This window comes from Dipodomys spectabilis, unplaced genomic scaffold (genome assembly GCF_019054845.1).
Source record: "Dipodomys spectabilis isolate Male_0828 unplaced genomic scaffold, ASM1905484v1 ptg000763l, whole genome shotgun sequence".
Taxonomy (NCBI): domain Eukaryota; kingdom Metazoa; phylum Chordata; class Mammalia; order Rodentia; family Heteromyidae; genus Dipodomys; species Dipodomys spectabilis.
Genome location: NW_024871440.1, coordinates 213227 through 231245, shown reverse-complemented (window position 1 = coordinate 231245; position 18019 = coordinate 213227). Strand labels below are relative to the sequence as shown.

Sequence of the window (18019 nt, the reverse complement as noted above, 5' to 3'; positions counted from 1 at the left end):
TCTGGGCCTGGGCGCTGTCCCTCAGCTCTTCAGCTCAAGGCAGAGTGCTCTACCACTTGAGCCACAGCGCCACTTCGGGCTTTTTTCTTATGTGGTGCTGAGGAATCGAACCCAGGGCCTCAAGCATGCAAGGCAAGCGCTCTACCACTGAGCCACCTTCCCAGCCCGCCTACGGACAATCTCCTGCGCAGATGCAGACCAGGTCAGATACTCTTCCCTCTCACAGGCGTGGGAGGTGTGGAGTCTTTTCAAAGCAGGCAGGGCCAGGAATTTCCCTGGGGTTGTGTGTACGCACGTGTGTGCGTGTGTGTGTGTGTGTGTGTGTGTGTGTGTGTGTGCTTCTGAGCCCTGAAGGGGAATCAGTTAACATCCTGATTCTGTTGTTGATGAAGTTTACTTTTTGTTTGGTTGAACTCAGGGCCTCTTCATTCATACTTGGCTTTTTCTGCTCACGGGCTGGTACTCTACCACTTGAGTCTTGTCTCCACGTTTGGCTTTTTGCTGGTAAACTGGAGCTATGTCTCTGGGGTTTGTCTCCAAGGCTGGCTTTGAACCGTGATTCTTCAGATCTGTTTCCTGAGTAGCTGGGTGACAGGCGTGAGCCACCAGCGCCTGGACCATGGCATTTTTTCACTGAGGGTGAGTGGATGTGCAATGGGGGGAGGAGGGGAATCTGAGGGGTGCAGCCTAGTGCTCGGCGTGATGCAGGGCAGACAGGGCGTGGGAAGGGGCAGAGCTGCAGCCTGCTCAGAGCTACTCGGAGCAAAAAACCTTGACCTCAAGCCAGGCGCCGGTGGCTCACGCCTGTCATCCTAGCTACTCAGGAGGCTGAGATCTGAGGGTCACGGTTCAAAGCCAGCCTGGGCAGAACAGTCTAGAGACTCTTGTGTCCAATGAACCAGCCAGAAAGCTCAACTGGTAAAGCACCAGCAGTGAGGGGAAAGCTGAATGAGGGTACAAGGCCCTGAGTTCAAATCCCAGCATTAGCACAAAAGCTAAGTGTCCAGAATGGACTTATTCTTTGCCAGGAAACTGAGTCAAAGACGTGTGGCCGCCGCCCTTCTGGCGGCGTGCTACGCCAGGACTCACCAGGAAGGAGCCCCCACATCCAGTGCTCACAGATCCCACAGCTCCGCGGGGTTCACAGCCACCTCTCCCTCCTCCCTCCATGCCAGGCCTCCCCAAAATGCAAGCTTCCCACATGTCCACACCAGGTGGCCACAGAGTGGGCACGAGCAGCTCCGCCAGGGGATGGTGCAGCTGCCGGGTGCGGAGCGTGTCCGGCTGCTCTCAGTGCTCTCATCTCTGGGTGGAGGCGGTCAGGGAAGAATCCACCGTCTCCCGGGACCACCAGGCGGATCCTGTACCTTGCAAAGCTCTGTCCAGCTCTGGGGTCTCTGAGTCACTTACCTCCACCTTTCCTGTGGCTCATTTGACTCTGTGACTCACAGCCAGGCTGGGCAGGGTGCTGGGGACCTCTGCAGGCCCTCTTAGGGGCACCTCAACCTTTGATCGGCCAACTTCACCTTACCTTCAGAGATGGCCGGTGAAGTCCTCTTAGGGGGTGGGGCTTCCTGTTGATAGGACAGGCAGTCACCGTAACAAGGGGATGCCGTCCAGGTTCATCCATAGGAAACATTTTTCACCATTTTTTTTAAATCTACTACGGAAGGTGGAGAAATCGATGATAAGTGGGGTGTCCAAGCTGAGCGCTGGTGACTCACCCCTGTAATCCTAGACACTGGGGATGCCGGGGGCGTCCAAGCTGAGCGCTGGTGACTCACTCCTGTAATCCTAGACACTGGGGATGCCGGGGGCGTCCAAGCTGAGCGCTGGTGACTCACCCCTGTAATCCTAGACACTGGGGATGCCGGGAGCGTCCAAGCTGAGCGCTGGTGACTCACCCCTGTAATCCTAGACACTGGGGATGCCCAGAGCTGAGGATTAAGGGTTGAAGCCAGGGCAGAAAAGTCCCTGAGATGCTTATCTCCAATTAATCACTTTAAAACAAAAGGCTGGAAGTAGAGCTGCGGCTCACATGGAAGAGGGCCAACCTTAGGTTAAAAAAAAAGAAAAAAAGTTCAGGGCTGGGAAGGTGGCTCAGTGGTAGAGCGCTTGCCTTGCATGCCAGAGGCCCTGGGTTTGATTCCTCAGCACCACATAAGCAAAAAGGAAAAAAAAGCAGGAAGTGGTATTGTGGCTCAAGTGGTAGAGCGCTAGCCTTGAGCTGAAGAGCTGAGGGACAGCGCCCAGGCCCAGAGTTCAGGCCCCACGACCAGACCCCCCAAAAAAAGGTTCAGAGACAGTGTCTACACCCTGAGTTCAAACCCCAGTCCTGGCACACCTAAAAAGGGGGTGTCCAAAGCTGGCACTTTTTTTGTTTAGTTTTTATTATTTTTGTCAGTTGTGGGGCTTGAACTCTGGGCCTGGGCACTGTCCCTGCGCTCTTCAGCTCAAGGTGAGCGCTCCACCACTTGAGCCACAGCGCCACTTCCGGTTTTCTAGTGGTTTATTGGAGAGAAGAGTCTCCTGGACTCTCCTGTTGAGGCTGGCTCTGGACAGTAATCGTCAGATCTCAGCCTCCTGAGTAGCAGGATGACAGGGTGAGCCACCAGCGCCCGGCCAACACTGCAAGTTTTAAGTGGCATGTCATGCAGCGCATGTACACTTCTGTGGGGTGGGGGGTGAGGGACAAGTCTGGATGAACAGGATCTGCTGAGCCGTAGCCACAGGGACCCAACTAAGGGCCTACCTGTCTGTGGCTTGCGAACGAAGACGGCTGCGAGTAAAGCCGATGTCAAGGGAGGCTCGCCGGGCCAGGCTGGACTTGTTGCTTCTTCATTCTGAGCACAGACGGCCTCCTCGTGGCCAGTGTTTCCTTTCTTCCCTGGCACGTGTGGCAGGTGGGCGGTGACATTTTCAGCTGCTATTTTCACGCGCCACTCTTAGTCACGGCTGGCGGCGAGACGCCGGCACAAACCCCCACCCCTGCTGCTTGCCCGGGCTCTGCCAACCACGGAGGAAGGTGACAGGGTGTCTCCCCTCCAGGGCTTCATGGAGCTGGACCAACAACTCCCACATCACAAAAGGAGACGCTCGGGGTACACGCTGGACAGAGCCAGCCCCATGGCAATACCTGATCCATCTCAAGAGCCATTATTACGCTCTCTTCACCATCCAGAACGTTCCTAAGACTGCAAATAGCAACGACAGCCCCCTGAACACTCAAAACACGGCCAAACCCTGAGGTTTGTGCATGCGAGTCAGGATTCTGAGGGCCCCAGGGCTCCCTCACTTTTATTTTGGGCCTGATTCAACAACTACTCTTCTCACAAATGGCAGATTAGAAGCAACACATCCCTACCATGCTGCCCCCGTACACCCGCCCGAGGAGAAATCAAATCACCAGGATGAAAGTTGGGTGCGGGTGGCTCACGCCTATAATCCCAGCTACTCAGGAGGCTGAAATCTGAGTATCTCGGTTCAAAGCCAGCCTGGCAGGAACATCTGTAAGACTCTCATCTCCAGTTAACCACCAGAAAACCGGAAGTGCAGCTGTGGGTCAAAGTGGTACAGTGTGAGCTTGGAGCAAAATGAGCTCCGGGACGGCGCCCGAGCCCTGAGTTCAAGCCCCACATCCAACACCCCCTCCACCCAAAAGATCATCACCAGGTGACCCCCCTCCCCCCGCTGGCATTCCACAGCCCATAGCCCTCAACACAGACGGTCACAAGGGAGAAGCCCCCCACGACCACATCCACACGCCCTGCCTCCCCACTGAGCAAACCAAGCACGACTCCCATTTCAGGAGCTTTTCAATCTCCTCATCCGTCTCTTCCTTTCTTCTTCTGTCTGGTTCCAGGAGGGCGCCCTAGACTCAAGTTCAAACTAATGTCTGGTCTGGGCTAGCTCAATTAACTGCCCTGGCCATGATTCTGGTGAAACAAAGCGCCACGCGCCCCATACTCACTGAGCAGCGGCCACTGCAGAGCGCCGTTCCAGACCCCGAGGCACGGCCCAGCAAAGCACACACAAGCAAGCCGTGGCGAGTCTGAACCGCGTGGAAGGTGGGTGGTGCCCAAGCAGGGAGCTAGGGGAGAGGATCTGGGATAGAGGTGTGTGTTATTTACAAGGGACGTGGAGCCTCCCGGCCCCGTGGGAGGGGCTGCCCTAGCTCCAGGGCTCAAGCGAGCAGGGGCAGCGGATCTAGCAGAGCTGTAAAGACAATGAACCAGCAGGGCACTGTGGACACAAGGGAGGGCCACAGGAGCGCGGGGGGCAGGAGACCCGGCCAGGGGCAGACTGCAGAGACGCCCTGTCCCTATGTCTTGGTGTCATCTTTGGTAAGAAGTAACCTTCCTTCCTCCAGCCTTCCTTCCTCCTGACTTCTTCCTGCCTTCCTTCCTCCTGCCTTCCTCCTGCCTTCCTTCCTCCTGCCTTCCTCCTGCCTTCCTTCCTCCTTCCTTCTTCCTGCCTTCCTTCCTCCTTTCTCCTTCCTTCCTTCCTTCCTCTCTCCCTCCCTCTCTCCCTCCCCCTTCCTTCCTTCCTCCTTCCTGCCTTCCTTCCTTCCTCTCTCCCTCCCCCTTCCTTCCTTCCTTCCTTCCTTCCCCCTTCCTTCCTTCCTACTTGCTCCCTTCCTTCCTTCTTCCTTCCTCCTTCCTTCCTTCTTCCTCCTTTCCTTCCTTCCTTTTTTCCTTCTTCCTTCCTTCCTTCCTTCCTTCCTTCCTCCCTCCCTTCCTTCCCTTTTTTTTTTGTCAGTTGTGGGGCTTGAACTCTGGGCCTGGGCACTGTCCCTCAGCTCTTCAGCTCAAACACTTGAGCCAAAGCGCCACTTCTGGTTTTCTAGTCATTAATTGGAGGTAAGAGTCTCACGGACTTTCCTGCCCAGGCTGGCTTCCAACTGTGGTCCTCAGATCTCGGCCTCCTGAATAGATAGGATGACAGGCGTGAGCCACTGATGCCCATCTTCTTTACTTTTTTTGTTGGTCCTGGGGCTTGAACTCAGGGCCTGGGCGCTGTCCCTGAGCTCTTTTTGCTCAAGGCTAGGGCTCTACCACTTTTAAGCCTCTCCGGCTTTATACTGGTTAACTGGAGATAAGCGTCTCACAGACTTTCTTACCTGAGCTGGGTTTGAGTAGCTAGGATTGCAGGCATGAGATACCAGTGCCTGGCTAAGAGGTAAACTTTCCATGGGGATCCCCCCCCCCCCCCCGCTTCCTCCCGCTCTCCTCTCCCCCCCCCTCCTCCTGCTCTCCTCTTCCCCGTCCTCCTGCTCTCCTCCCCCGTCCTCCTGCTCTCCTCTTCCCCGTCCTCCTGCTCTCCTCTTCCCCGTCCTCCTGCTCTCCCCCCCCCGTCCTCCCGCTCCCCCCCATCCTCCTGCTCTCCCCCCCGTCCTCCTGCTCTCCCCCCGTCCTCCTGCTCTCCTCCCCCGTCCTCCTGCTCTCCCCCCCCCGTCCTCCCGCTCCCCCCCGTCCTCGCGCTCCCCCCCATCCTCCTGCTCTCCCCCCGTCCTCCCGCTCTCCCCCCCGTCCTCCCGCTCTCCCCCCCGTCCTCCCGCTCCCCCCCATCCTCCCGCTCTCCCCCCGTCCTCCCGCTCTCCCCCCGTCCTCCCGCTCTCCCCCCGTCCTCCCGCTCTCCTCTCCCCCCGTCCTCCCGCTCTCCTCTCCCCCCCCGTCCTCCCGCTCTCCTCTCCCCCCCGTCCTCCCGCTCTCCTCTCCCCCCCCCGTCCTCCCGCTCTCCTCTTCCCCCCCGTCCTCCCGCTCTCCTCTTCCCCCCGTCCTCCCGCATTCCTCTCCCCCCCGTCCTCCCGCTCTCCCCCCCGTCCTCCCGCTCTCCCCCCGTCCTCCTGCTCTCTCCCCCCCCCGTCCTCCCGCTCTCCCCCCGTCCTCCTGCTCTCTCCCCCCCCCGTCCTCCCGCTCTCCTCTCCCCCCCCGTCCTCCTGCTCTCCCCCCGTCCTCCCACTCTCTCCCCCCCCCGTCCTCCCGCTCTCCTCTCCCCCCCGTCCTCCCGCTCTCCTCTCCCCCCCGTCCTCCCGCTCTCCTCTCCCCCCCGTCCTCCCGCTCTCCTCTTCCCCCCGTCCTCCCGCTCTCCTCTCTCCCCCCCGTCCTCCCGCTCTCCTCTTCCCCCCCGTCCTCCCGCTCTCCCCCCGTTCTCTCGCTCTCCCCCCCGTCCTCCCGCTCTCCTCTTCCCCCCGTCCTCCCGCTCTCCTCTCTCCCCCCCGTCCTCCCGCTCTCCTCTTCCCCCCCGTCCTCCCGCTCTCCCCCCGTCCTCTCGCTCTCCCCCCCCCGTCCTCCCGCTCTCCTCTTCCCCCCGTCCTCCCGCTCTCCTCTTCCCCCCGTCCTCCCGCTCTCCTCTCCCCCCCATCCTCCCGCTCTCTCCCCCCCGTCCTCCCGCTCTCCTCTTCCCCCCCGTCCTCCCGCTCTCCTCTTCCCCCCCGTCCTCCCGCTCTCCTCTCCCCCCCCGTCCTCCCGCTCTCCTCTTCCCCCCCGTCCTCCCGCTCTCCTCTTCCCCCCGTCCTCCCGCTCTCCTCTTCCCCCCGTCCTCCCGCTCTCCTCTCCCCCCCGTCCTCCCGCTCTCCTCTCCCCCCCGTCCTCCCGCTCTCCCCCCCGTCCTCCCACTCTCCTCTTCCCCCCGTCCTCCCGCTCTCCCCCCGTCCTCCCGCTCTCCTCTTCCCCCCGTCCTCCCGCTCTCCCCCGTCCTCCCGCTCTCCCCCCCCGTCCTCCCGCTCTCCTCTCCCCCCCGTCCTCCCGCTCTCCTCTTCCCCCCCGTCCTCCCGCTCTCCTCTCCCCCCCGTCCTCCCGCTCTCCCCCCCGTCCTCCTGCTCTCCTCTCCCCCCCCGTCCTCCCGCTCTCCTCTCCCCCCCCGTCCTCCCGCTCTCCTCTCCCCCCCGTCCTCCCGCTCTCCCCCCCGTCCTCCCGCTCTCCTCTCCCCCCCGTCCTCCCGCTCTCCTCTCCCCCCCGTCCTCCCGCTCTCCTCTCCCCCCCGTCCTCCCGCTCTCCTCTTCCCGCCCGTCCTCCCGCTCTCCTCTTCCCCCCGTCCTCCCGCTCTCCTCTTCCCCCCGTCCTCCCGCTCTCCTCTTCCCCCCCGTCCTCCCGCTCTCCTCTCCCCCCCGTCCTCCCGCTCTCCTCTTCCCCCCCGTCCTCCCGCTCTCCTCTTCCCCCCGTCCTCCCGCTCTCCTCTCCCCCCTTTCCTCCCGCTCTCCTCTCCCCCCCATACTCCCGCTCTCCTCTTCCCCCCCGTCCTCCTGCTCTCCTCTTCCCCCCGTCCTCCCGCTCTCCTATTCCCCCCCGTCCTCCTGCTCTCCTCTCCCCCCCGTCCTCCCGCTCTCCTCTTCCCCCCCGTCCTCCCGCTCTCCTCTTCCCCCCGTCCTCCCACTCTCCTCTCCCCCCTGTCCTCCCGCTCTCCTCTCCCCCCCGTCCTCCCGCTCTCTCTCCCCCCCGTCCTCCCGCTCTCCCCCCGTCCTCCCGCTCTCCTCTTCCCCCCGTCCTCCCACTCTCCCCCCCGTCCTCCCGCTCTCCTCTCCCCCCCGTCCTCCCGCTCTCTCTCCCCCCCGTCCTCCCGCTCTCCCCCCGTCCTCCCGCTCTCCTCTCCCCCCCGTCCTCCCGCTCTCCTCTCCCCCCCCGTCCTCCCGCTCTCCCCCCCGTCCTCCCGCTCTCCCCCCGTCCTCCCGCTCTCCTCTCCCCCCGTCCTCCCGCTCTCCTCTCCCCCCCGTCCTCCCGCTCTCTCTCCCCCCCGTCCTCCCGCTCTCTCTCCCCCCCATCCTCCCGCTCTCTCTCCCCCCATCCTCCCGCTCTCCTCTTCCCCGTCCTCCCGCTCTCCTCTCCCCCCCGTCCTCCCGCTCTCCTCTTCCCCCCCCGTCCTCCCGCTCTCCTCTCCCCCCCGTCCTCTCGCTCTCCTCTCCCCCCCGTCCTCCCGCTCTCTCCCCCCCGTCCTCCCGCTCTCCTCTTTCCCCCATCCTCCCGCTCTCCTCTTCCCCCCGTCCTCCCGCTCTCCCCCCCGTCCTCCCACTCTCCTCTCCCCCCGTCCTCCCACTCTCCTCTTCCCCGTCCTCCCGCTCTCCTCTTCCCCCCCGTCCTCCCGCTCTCTCTCCCCCCCGTCCTCCCGCTCTCCCCCCGTCCTCCCGCTCTCCTCTCCCCCCCGTCCTCCCGCTCTCTCTCCCCCCGTCCTCCCGCTCTCCCCCCGTCCTCCCGCTCTCCTCTCCCCCCCGTCCTCCCGCTCTTCTCTTCCCCCCCGTCCTCCCGCTCTCCTCTTCCCCCCGTCCTCCCGCTCTCCTCTTCCCCGTCCTCCCGCTCTCCTCTTCCCCGTCCTCCCGCTCTCCTCTTCCCCCCGTCCTCCCGCTCTCCTCTTCCCCCCCGTCCTCCCGCTCTCCTCTCCCCCCCGTCCTCCCGCTCTCCCCCCATCCTCCCGCTCTCTCTCCCCCCGTCCTCCCGCTCTCCTCTTCCCCCCGTCCTCCCGCTCTCCTCTTCCCCGTCCTCCCGCTCTCCTCTCCCCCCCGTCCTCCCGCTCTCCCCCCATCCTCCTGCTCTCTCTCCCCCCGTCCTCCCGCTCTCCTCTTCCCCCCGTCCTCCCGCTCTCCTCTCCCCCCCGTCCTCCCGCTCTCCCCCCATCCTCCCGCTCTCCTCTTCCCCCCGTCCTCCCGCTCTCCTCTTCCCCCCGTCCTCCCGCTCTCCTCTTCCCCCCGTCCTCCCGCTCTTCCCCCGTCCTCCTGCTCTCTCCCCCCGTCCTCCCGCTCTCCTCTCCCCCCCCAGCTTTCTAGAACATATGGCGCTGTTCACCCCCACAGCAGCAGAGCCCCATGGGGTTTAATCTGCTCCTGCTCACACGTGTGTACCAGCCACGTGTGTGCTCACTGCGTGCACGCTCCCTTGAGGAGAGAGGGCACAGTGGAGCGCCCCAGCTGCCGCTCACCGCCGGGGCACAGCGGGAGCAGGAGGGGCGCCGACCATGACCGGCCACGCTTTCTACCTCCCTGGGTGAGCCACACACGCACACGCACACGCACACAATGAAGCCATTAATTCCACTTCTGGTATAAACCTGAAAAAACTTGGAAGCAGGGCTTTTTTATTTTTTAAGTTGAGATGAGGGTCTTAGGATATAGCCGAGGCTAGCCTTGACACAGGATCCTCAACTTCACTACTGCTGAGGTTACGAGCATGCGCCACCACCCCTGCCGGCACACTCACCTTCCAGCAGCGCTACTCAGTCACCCGAAGGTGAGAAGAGCTATAGTCTAGGGTGGGAAGTGGATGCGTGAAATATAGTCTATCTGTACAGAAAGATGACTCACCTTAAAATGGAAAGTAATCCCGACACACGCCACAACACGAGTGCACCTTGGGGACGTGATGCTGGCACATGATCCGTCAGATCCGTCAGGACCAATGGGGGAGAGAAACCCCAGATCCGTCAGGACCGATGGGGGAGAGAAACCCCAGATCCGTCAGGACCGATGGGGGAAGAGAAACTCCAGTGTGGCTCACGTGGCAGAACATCAGCGTTAAGTAAAAAAACTGCGTACGAGGTCCTGAGTTCAAGCCCCAGTACACTCTCTCTCTCTCTCTCTCTCTCACACACACACACACACCCCACAGTGGAAGTTTCTGGTACATGCCTCGGTGTTGGCAGGTGAGGAGCGCTGTGGGTGGACGGTGCGGCAGGGCTGAAGGGCTTCGTGTCACGGGAGTGGATCCGTCAGTGATCGAGCGCAGTGGCTGCCTGGAACAGCAGCCCGGGCCGTGCAGCACGCGCCGCAGCGGCGCGGCCGAAAGGCGGCCTGGCCTCGAGGTGCCGCGCTCGCAAGGCCGCCTCCCTGGGCTTGCAGACGCCGCTTCCCTCTGCTCCTCCTGCGGCTGACCCTCCTGCCTGTGCGCCTGTGAGTCTCTTCCTATGAGGACACCGGCTCTATTGGATCACCCCCACCACCTCATTTAATCCAACCACCTCCATAGAAGCCCTGTGTCTCTATGTGCAGTTAACACTGACGGTCGGACGTCTGAGTGTTTTTGGAAAAACAATTCTCTCTAAAGGAGCTGAGAAGGTGGCTCAGTGGTAGAGTGCTCACCTAGCATGCATGAAGCCCTGAGTTCGATTCCTCAGTACCACATACACAGAAAAAGTCAGAAGTGGTGCTTGGCTCAAGTGGTAGAGCGCTAGCCACAAGCAAAAAAAGAAGAAGAAGAAGAAGAAAAGAAGCTCAGGGACAGTGCCCAGGCCCTGAGTACAAGCCCCAGGACTGGCAAACACACACACACACACACACACACACACACACACACACACAATTCCATCTAAAACACTTAAAATAGTAATAGTTGATGTTCAACATGTATGGTCACAATCTGAGACGTGAAAGTAAAGCTTTATAGAAGTCTGAGAAGGTAAGATGCAAAAAGGAAGTGTTTCGGCCCCCAAAGGAGTAATTACTTGTGTGGGCAGCAGAGTTCTCAGGGTGCTGACTGGAGGCCAACCTCCACCCCCCTCCACCGCCTTTACTGAAACTGGATTAGCTCCATTAAAAGTGATTTTAAAATTCATCAGAGAGATCTAGTCATATCCAGGGACTACAGTCTTGTCAGCATAGAATTATCTGTTAATATAATCCATGCTTATTAGATCCCGTGACACTAGGAAAAGCAAATAGCCCAGATTTCCTTTCAGATTCCTCAGCCTTAACCCTTCCTAAAAATGCACCTCTTCCTGTGAGTGGACAGATGTGTGTGTGTGTGTGTACATGCGTGTGTGCAGGTGCTGGGGCTTGAACTTGGGGCCTGGGCACTGTCCCTGAGCTTTTTTGCTCAAGGGTGGCACTGTACCATTTGAGCTACAGCTCCACTTCTGGCTTTTTAGCGGCTCTGGCTTTTTAGCGGCTCAGTGGAGATGGAATCTCACACTTTCCTGCCTGGCTGGCTTCACATGGGGATCTTTAGATCTCAGCCTGCTGAGTAGTTGGGATTACAGGTGTGAGCCACTGGCGCCCATCTGATACTTTCCTCTTCGTGTCCCTGTTGTGGAGCGTGAAGAGTGTGTCTTGCCTCCGAAGTGTGGCTGAGGAGCTTCTGGGAAGGCCTCGCTACTCGCTGAAGAGCCACCTGCTGGGCCGAAGGCAGTCTATTGGCCCTGGCCCTGAGTTCAAGCCCAGTAAAAAAGGTTGTTTCCAAGACTGGAGCCTAGGTCTAGGTTTCAAATTAGCCCTAGAAATCCAGAAGCCTTCGGTAGAGAGCACTGTGAGGAGGTGTTTTTGAAAACCTTCCACGTGGTTTCAGTAGACTCCTTCGAACTCTGCCTTGAGAGCATCTGGTCTAGAAGCCATAAGACCCGCTGACACCTGCATGTACTCTGTGCTGTACACACAGAAGCCATGTGCTCCTCACCACCGTGTGGTAATGGTTCATTTTATGAAAGTAAAAACTCCTGGGGCTGAAAGGGTAATTTGCTCCATGTCACATAGCAGCTAAGAGGTCTTAGGGACCGTCTAACAATGCTTCTTGAGTTGCAAAATGCACAGCTTTAAAATGTACTTAACCAAGCAATTCTTTTTTTTTTTTTTTGTCGGTTGTGAAGCTTGAACTCTGGGCCTGGGCTCTGTCCCTCAGCTCTTCAGCTCAAGGCAAGTGCTCTACCACTTGAGCCACAGTGCCACTTCCGGTTTTTTTTTTTTCCTGGTGGTTTATTGGAGATAGGAGTCTCACGGTCTCACCTGCCCGGGCTGGCTTTGAACCGCGATCCTCAGATCTCAGCCTCCTGAGTAGCTAGGATTACAGGCGTGAGCCACCAGCGCCCGGCTTAAGCAAGCAATTCTGACTTCATCAGCAGTAGGCTTTCTCTGAGGGATTCTCAGGCACTGTCTGAAACGGGAGCCATCAGCTAATCTAGCCTTTTGGCCTTACAGGTAGGGGATGAAGGCAGAGAGAGTAGTGGCTCCAGACACTGGGGTCTGCCTTACAAAGGCACTAGAAACCCCAGCCTCCTCTCAGACTCCTCCAAGTTTCATGGGATGGGAACCAAGGTAGGGTCCACTGGAAAGGAGCCCCACCCCAGCCCAGGAGGCTGGGCTTTCTCCAGGAGGCAAACCACGCTGCTCTCCAGCGCCACCTAGTGATGCAGAGGTGCGGTTCAGGGCTTTGAGCATCACTGGCAAGAGGTGCGAAGCAATTGGGTGCCCCTCACAGAGAAATGGGGGAGCAAGCTGTAGTTCCAGCTCCTACCTTAAAGCTTCAAAAAGGAAGAAGATTCTGACACATGCTAGACACGTGGATAGACCTGGATCAGTACCAGAAAGGGACAATTATTGCACGCTTTTGCTTAGATAAAATACCAATAGTCAAATTTGGTCTTGTCACAGCAGCTCACCCTGGGATCGCAATCCTCAGGGACAAAGCATCACCGTGAGGTTCCTACAGGACTTGGCGGAGGCTTCTAACTCTGGGGCATGTGTACAGGTGCTCAAGCGGGTGGCATCAGACGCCTGGCTGAGGTTGAGTTGGCTGAGCTCGTGGCCAGGGAGTGAGACTCACGCTCCCAACTTTGTTTGCTTCATTGGAGCAGATTGCATGGCTTATCTTCCTTACTGTTCTAGTCGTATACACCCTGCCCTTGTCCGCTTTTCTTTCTTCTTCTCTTTTCACTACACTCTAGCATTTCCTTTCCCTGCTGAGTTCTCTGGCAGACTAGGCCCTCTTCACCCTTGCCTTGCCCTAGAACGCCAAATCTTTTCAAACTATAGTTAAGCTCTCACATGACCGTGCTCCATCACACGGAATGCCCTTTACAAACCCTGAACCCAGATGCCTCCATCACAGCAAAAGATCACAGACTCCATAAGCAATCAAGACAACACAAGACCCTCAAAAACTAACAATAACTCAGGGGAAGACTTTTGGTGAGAATGAAGAGAGGAAAAAACAAAGGAATCATTAAAGCAATGATGAGAAATTTTGCCAACAAAATAAGAGAGCAGATCTACAAACAACTAGAATACAAAGAGAAACTACTAGTAGTCAAATTTATGGGGAGTAAAAGCAGAGTCAGACGTAGTCAGGTGCTGCTCCCTAGAACAACACAGCCATTCATTCCTCCATTCTCCAGCCCATGCTGCCACCATGCCCTCTACTGCCCTGGTGGAAACTACAGTCCAATAACATTCACCCACAAAGCAAATACCGGCATGGGGTAGGGAAGCCTCTAGGCCAGGAGCCAGGCTCCTGCCCCTTCCTGGCCTTCCACGCCCCAGAACTCCGTCTCCATGATGCAGCTGACAGCACACCTTCCCTCCCTGGGCCTCTGCCTGGGAAACGTGCCTCTGACTCCTTCCTCCCAGCCAGGTGTGCTCAGCTTTCCAACACTTGGCCACCACGTTTCTACCTCGCTGGTAAGGATGGAGAGAGGCCTATTACTGTGAAACAGTCTGCCAGGCAAGGTCGCTGTAGTTGGTTGGTGCTAATTCTGCACTTGCTGTGTACACTTGGAGATGCAGAACAGGCTTATCTGAGGAGCAAGTAGCTAAGACACCCCTCGGGACACAAGTGCCAAGAGAGCCGCCCTGATCTCTAGCAAAGCAGCCAGCCTTCAGGGCTGGAGCCTTAGGCCCAAGCCAGGGCTCTGCGCCTGCCTCTGCCTCACCTTGTTCATGGGGCAGGTCCCTCATCTTGTTTCCTGCTTTATAATAACAGGGTGCCATGAACTGGCTTCCTGTGGTACACTGTACTGACTTTGAACAGGGTTTAAAAACTTGATGGTACTTGGCCACAGCTGTGCCCACTGGGTGCAGCTCCTCCTCCTCCGCCTCCCCCACCTCCTCCTCCTGCTCCTCTTCCTCCTCCTCCTCCTGCTCCTCCTCCGCCTCCTCCTCCGCCTCCTCCTCCGCCTCCTCCTCCTCCACCTCCTCCTCCTCCTCGTGCTCCTCCTCCGCCTCCTCCTCCTCCTCCTCTTCCTCCTCCACCTCCTCCTCCTCCTCCTCTTCCTCCTCCACCTCCTCCTCCTCCTCCTCTTCCTCCTCCACCTCCTCCTCCTCTTCCTCTTCCTCCTCCTCCTCCTCGTCACTGTCTCCATCATCAAGTTAAGAGGGAGGGGAAGAGGGGGTCATCTTTTAGCCAGACTGGGTCTCGAGTTAAACTTGGAGCCGAATGGAGCTGGCTGTGTGCGTGGAGGACATTCCACAGCAGACCCTGTCAGGCCCCGTGCTCTGCGCTCCATTTCCCGCTCCTTACAGGCCTCACGAAGCGTGCGCTGAGAAGGGGCAGGACCTGGACAGCAGCCAAGCAGAAGGCTGCAGGCGGCAACACAGGAGGGGCTCCGTGAGCTCTACCAGCCCCCCAGGCCACAAACAGGAGGACTGGCGTTCCAGGCAACCAGCGCAGGCTCTGTGGGATGGGACAGCCCTGCTCCCTTCCTCCCCTCCTCCCCACCCTCCCCTTCTCGCCTTCTCCCCCCCCCTTCCTCAAGCTCTGGGTGGACTGCTGAGGCCTTAACAACTCCAGAGAGCGATCATGATCTATCAAGTGAAAAAATCATTTACAAAGTGCTGTGTGTAATTTTCACCACCAACTGTGATAGCAACAGAGAATCTTTGCGGCTGGCGAAGTCCATGATCGGTGTGTGCTAAACTTCCCTCAGCGTGGGTTTACACAATGGAGGAAAACAGCCCCCTGGGAGTCAAGAATGTGCTCTTCCACAAGGACCAGGGGTATGCCAGGACCCTGCCCCGAGCCCTGGAGGGACCCTTCCTGGCCCACCCCACCAGAAAGAGGGAGGGGAAAGAGAGCCCTGCCTTACCTTCCCCCACGGAGGCCGGCGTCCTGGGGCGGGACAGAGGGAAGTCCCAGTGCTCCCTGGCCCATCCACTCAGCGACAGTGTGTGACTGTAAAGGTTGCAATGGTTGGGTTATTTTTATTAAAAAATTTTAAAATGATCGTTAAGTGGTTGTACAAAGGGGTTTCAACATGCCAATTTATGAGTACACTGTATTTTTTTTTTTTTTTTTTTTTGTCGCTTATGGGGCCTGAACTCTGGGCCTGGGCGCTGTCCCTCAGCTCTTCTGCTCAAGACTAGTGCTCCACCACTTGAGCCACAGCGCCACTTCTGGCTTTTTCTGCTTATGTGGTGCCGAGGAATCGAACCCAGCACCTCACACATGCAAGGCGAGCGCTCTTCCACTGCGCCACCTTCCCAGCCCCGGCACATTGTATTTTGATCAGTGCCACCCCTTCCATCACCCCCTCCTCCCAACCCCACCTGCGCCTCATTACCTAGGTCCGTTTTCACATGTGTACATTGAATATTATGTTGCATTTGCCTGCCCGCCCTCTGTTCATTCCGCCTGCGCCCCTCCCTGACCTCACCCCACTCCAGCCTCCTGGGATTTATTTTATTAAACTGAGTTATTGTTTCAAGGAGTGGCACAATGGCAGTCTTCCCCAGTCTATACCATACTTTAGATAGTATGTTTACATATGCATGCATTAAACCTTGTATCTGTTTTCATATGTTTATCATTTAGATCTGGCTCCTGGCCTGTCTGTTCACCGCGCTTCCTGCTGAGCGAAGAGCTCCACGAGCCCCGTGAGGGCTCACTTGTTTGCTGGTAGTGGGGCTCGACTTCAGGGCCTGGGCACTGTCCCTTAGCCTTTTTCCAGTCAAAGAGACCACACCTCCACTAGGGGCTTTTTTTGTGTGTGTGTGTGGGGGGGTCCGGTCATGGGGCCTGAACTCTGGGCCTGGGCGCTGTCCCCCAGCTCTTCAGCTCAAGGCTAGCGCTCTACCACCTGAGCCACAGCGCCACTTCCAGCTTTTTTCTTTTTGCTTATGTGGTGCTGGGGAATCGAACCCAGGGCCTTATGCATGCAAGGCAAGCGCTCTACCACTGAGCCACCTCCCCAGCCCCATCCACTAGGGGCTTTTAAAAAATGTAATTTTATTATTATAAGGCCAGTGCTCTACCACTTGAGCCACAGCACCACTTCCAGTTTTCTAGAGGTTTATTGGAGATAAGAGTCTCATGGTCTTTCCTGTCTGGGCTGGCTTTGAACCATGATTCTCAGATCTCAGCCTCCTGAGTAGCTAGGATGACAGGCGTGAGCCACCAGTGCCCGGCCTTTTTTTACATTTTTAAAGTGTTGGTTTTTTTTTCAAAGAGCATGCAAACATGCTGCTGAACTAGAAGATGGATACTGACAACCCTGAACCCCAAACTTTCCTCACCCCTTGGGACAGGCACCTTTATTTCTTCTGGTTCAGTTTCCTCCCCTTTCTGTGCATCATGGACGTTCCTCCACTCTGTGCCGGTCTGTGTGAACCTTGTGCTGCTTCTGAGTCTAGGTGGGCCAGGAGCGGCCAGTCCAGAGCACGGATGGACAGGGTGCCTCACAGGGCAGCGAAGGGCATGCCTGCCCAGTGTTCTCTAGAGCCAGAAACGTGGAGAGGAGCTTCTCACCTGAGGGGCCAGAAGCCCTGAGCCCTGAGGATTCTGGGAGGAGCCTGGGAGCCTGGAGATGCTATTTTTTGTGGCTGCCTAGAGATAACGTGTCCAAGGATGAAGCCAACGGATGAAGATGGAGCAGAAATGGCAAGATGGAGATGTGTCACTCGAGCCCCGAGCTCAGCCAGCCTGAAGCCCGTCCCCTTTGTGAGTCTTGCTATGGACTCCCAACCTTTCCTTCTCTGCCTGAGGCTCTCCGGCCAAGGAGAATCCACAGTTCCTGTGCAGTGACGCTGTGTGGACACAGCCCCCGGGCGGAGGCAACAAACAGTTGGCCTGCAAGCCAAATGCCAGCCACAGATGGGTTTTGTTGGCCCACAGGAGATTAAAAGTTTGCGGCAACACATTAAAATTGCATTTCCTCTAACAGTAAATTTTCAGTTTCTCTGAAAAAAAAAAAATCAAAAGACCAGGTCACTGGGCCTGTGTCTTTCACACCCAGCGTCTCATTCTCATGCAGATCCCTTTGCTGCCTACTCACTGTCCCCCAGAGGCTGACGCCAACTGCGCCCTGCGCTGCTGGCTTTCTTCTAGGCTCTTATGGGAGAAGAGCATTTCTCTTTACCCCCGCCACTTCCCGGGGAAGCCAGGCCTCCTCCTGGCCCTGCCCGTGGTGATGCTGGGCTGAGCCACGTGACTTGCGTTACTGAAACAGCAGCACCACTGGCTTGAGAAGTCCTTTTTGTTCCCTGAAACCAGAACTCAGAGGTGGGAGGAGGGTCCCCGGGAGTGGGGAAAGGGAGCCCGCAAGCGCTCCAGGAATGGCAGGGATGCATCAAAGAGCACCTTTGAAAGGCTGCTGATACCATATATATGGCAGGGAAAAGTAGAAACAAGACCAAGCTATAACTACAAACCCAAAGGCACCGTCAGCTGGCCTGCTGAACCAAGGGAGAGCAGGCTTTTCCAGGGTGGGCTTGGGAATGCCTGTTGGTTATGCACACAGTTTCAAAAGATGCTTTCTTTCTTATGCATAAACGTCCTGTTTGGTAGATCAACAGGTGGTGGCTTGAAATATAATTCTGTCTCCATCTCCCAAGCAGTGAGGATTACAGGTGTGACCCACTATACCAGCTAACCAGGTTTTTTGAATGATCACAATGCCCACATGCAGAGCTGACTCGAAGGTTGGGGCAGCAAACAGCAGACATGGTAAGAAGATGGAGAGGCCATTTGTGACCCATTTGGCACCCATCAGATGTCTGTCAGATCTACTAAAGAATCAATGTTTTTAGTAAAAGTAGCCTTCAAGATTGTTCAAAGTAACCTAGGCAACTGTTACCATAACTCACACATCAGAAGTATCGTCAAAGCTGGGGAAAACTAATTTTATGTGACCTCCAAGATTTGGGATGTTTAAGTTAACTAAGAGCAGATGCTGTGGTTGTACTGACATTGAGTGGATGGGGAGGGGAGGGGCATTACTGGTGACTTGGGGGGACTAGGTTTTTCCTTGGTAACAATTTCTTCTTGCCTGCTCCATGTGTGTGGCCATCTTGAATTCCACCAGTCTTAGTCTGGTATAGCCCTTTCCACCTGCCTGG

At 57.7% G+C, this 18019-nt stretch overlaps 1 protein-coding gene across 1 annotated transcript in view; it reads right to left on the bottom strand.

The window, feature by feature from the left end:
- Positions 1-1115: 1115 nt before the first annotated feature.
- The window catches only part of LOC122102158 (basic proline-rich protein-like), a 27454-nt gene continuing 10550 nt past the window's right edge, over positions 1116-18019 (bottom strand). The window contains 2 exon segments of the mRNA XM_042672713.1: positions 1116-1305; positions 1501-1574. Of these exon segments, the coding sequence (XP_042528647.1) occupies positions 1116-1305; positions 1501-1574 (264 nt within the window).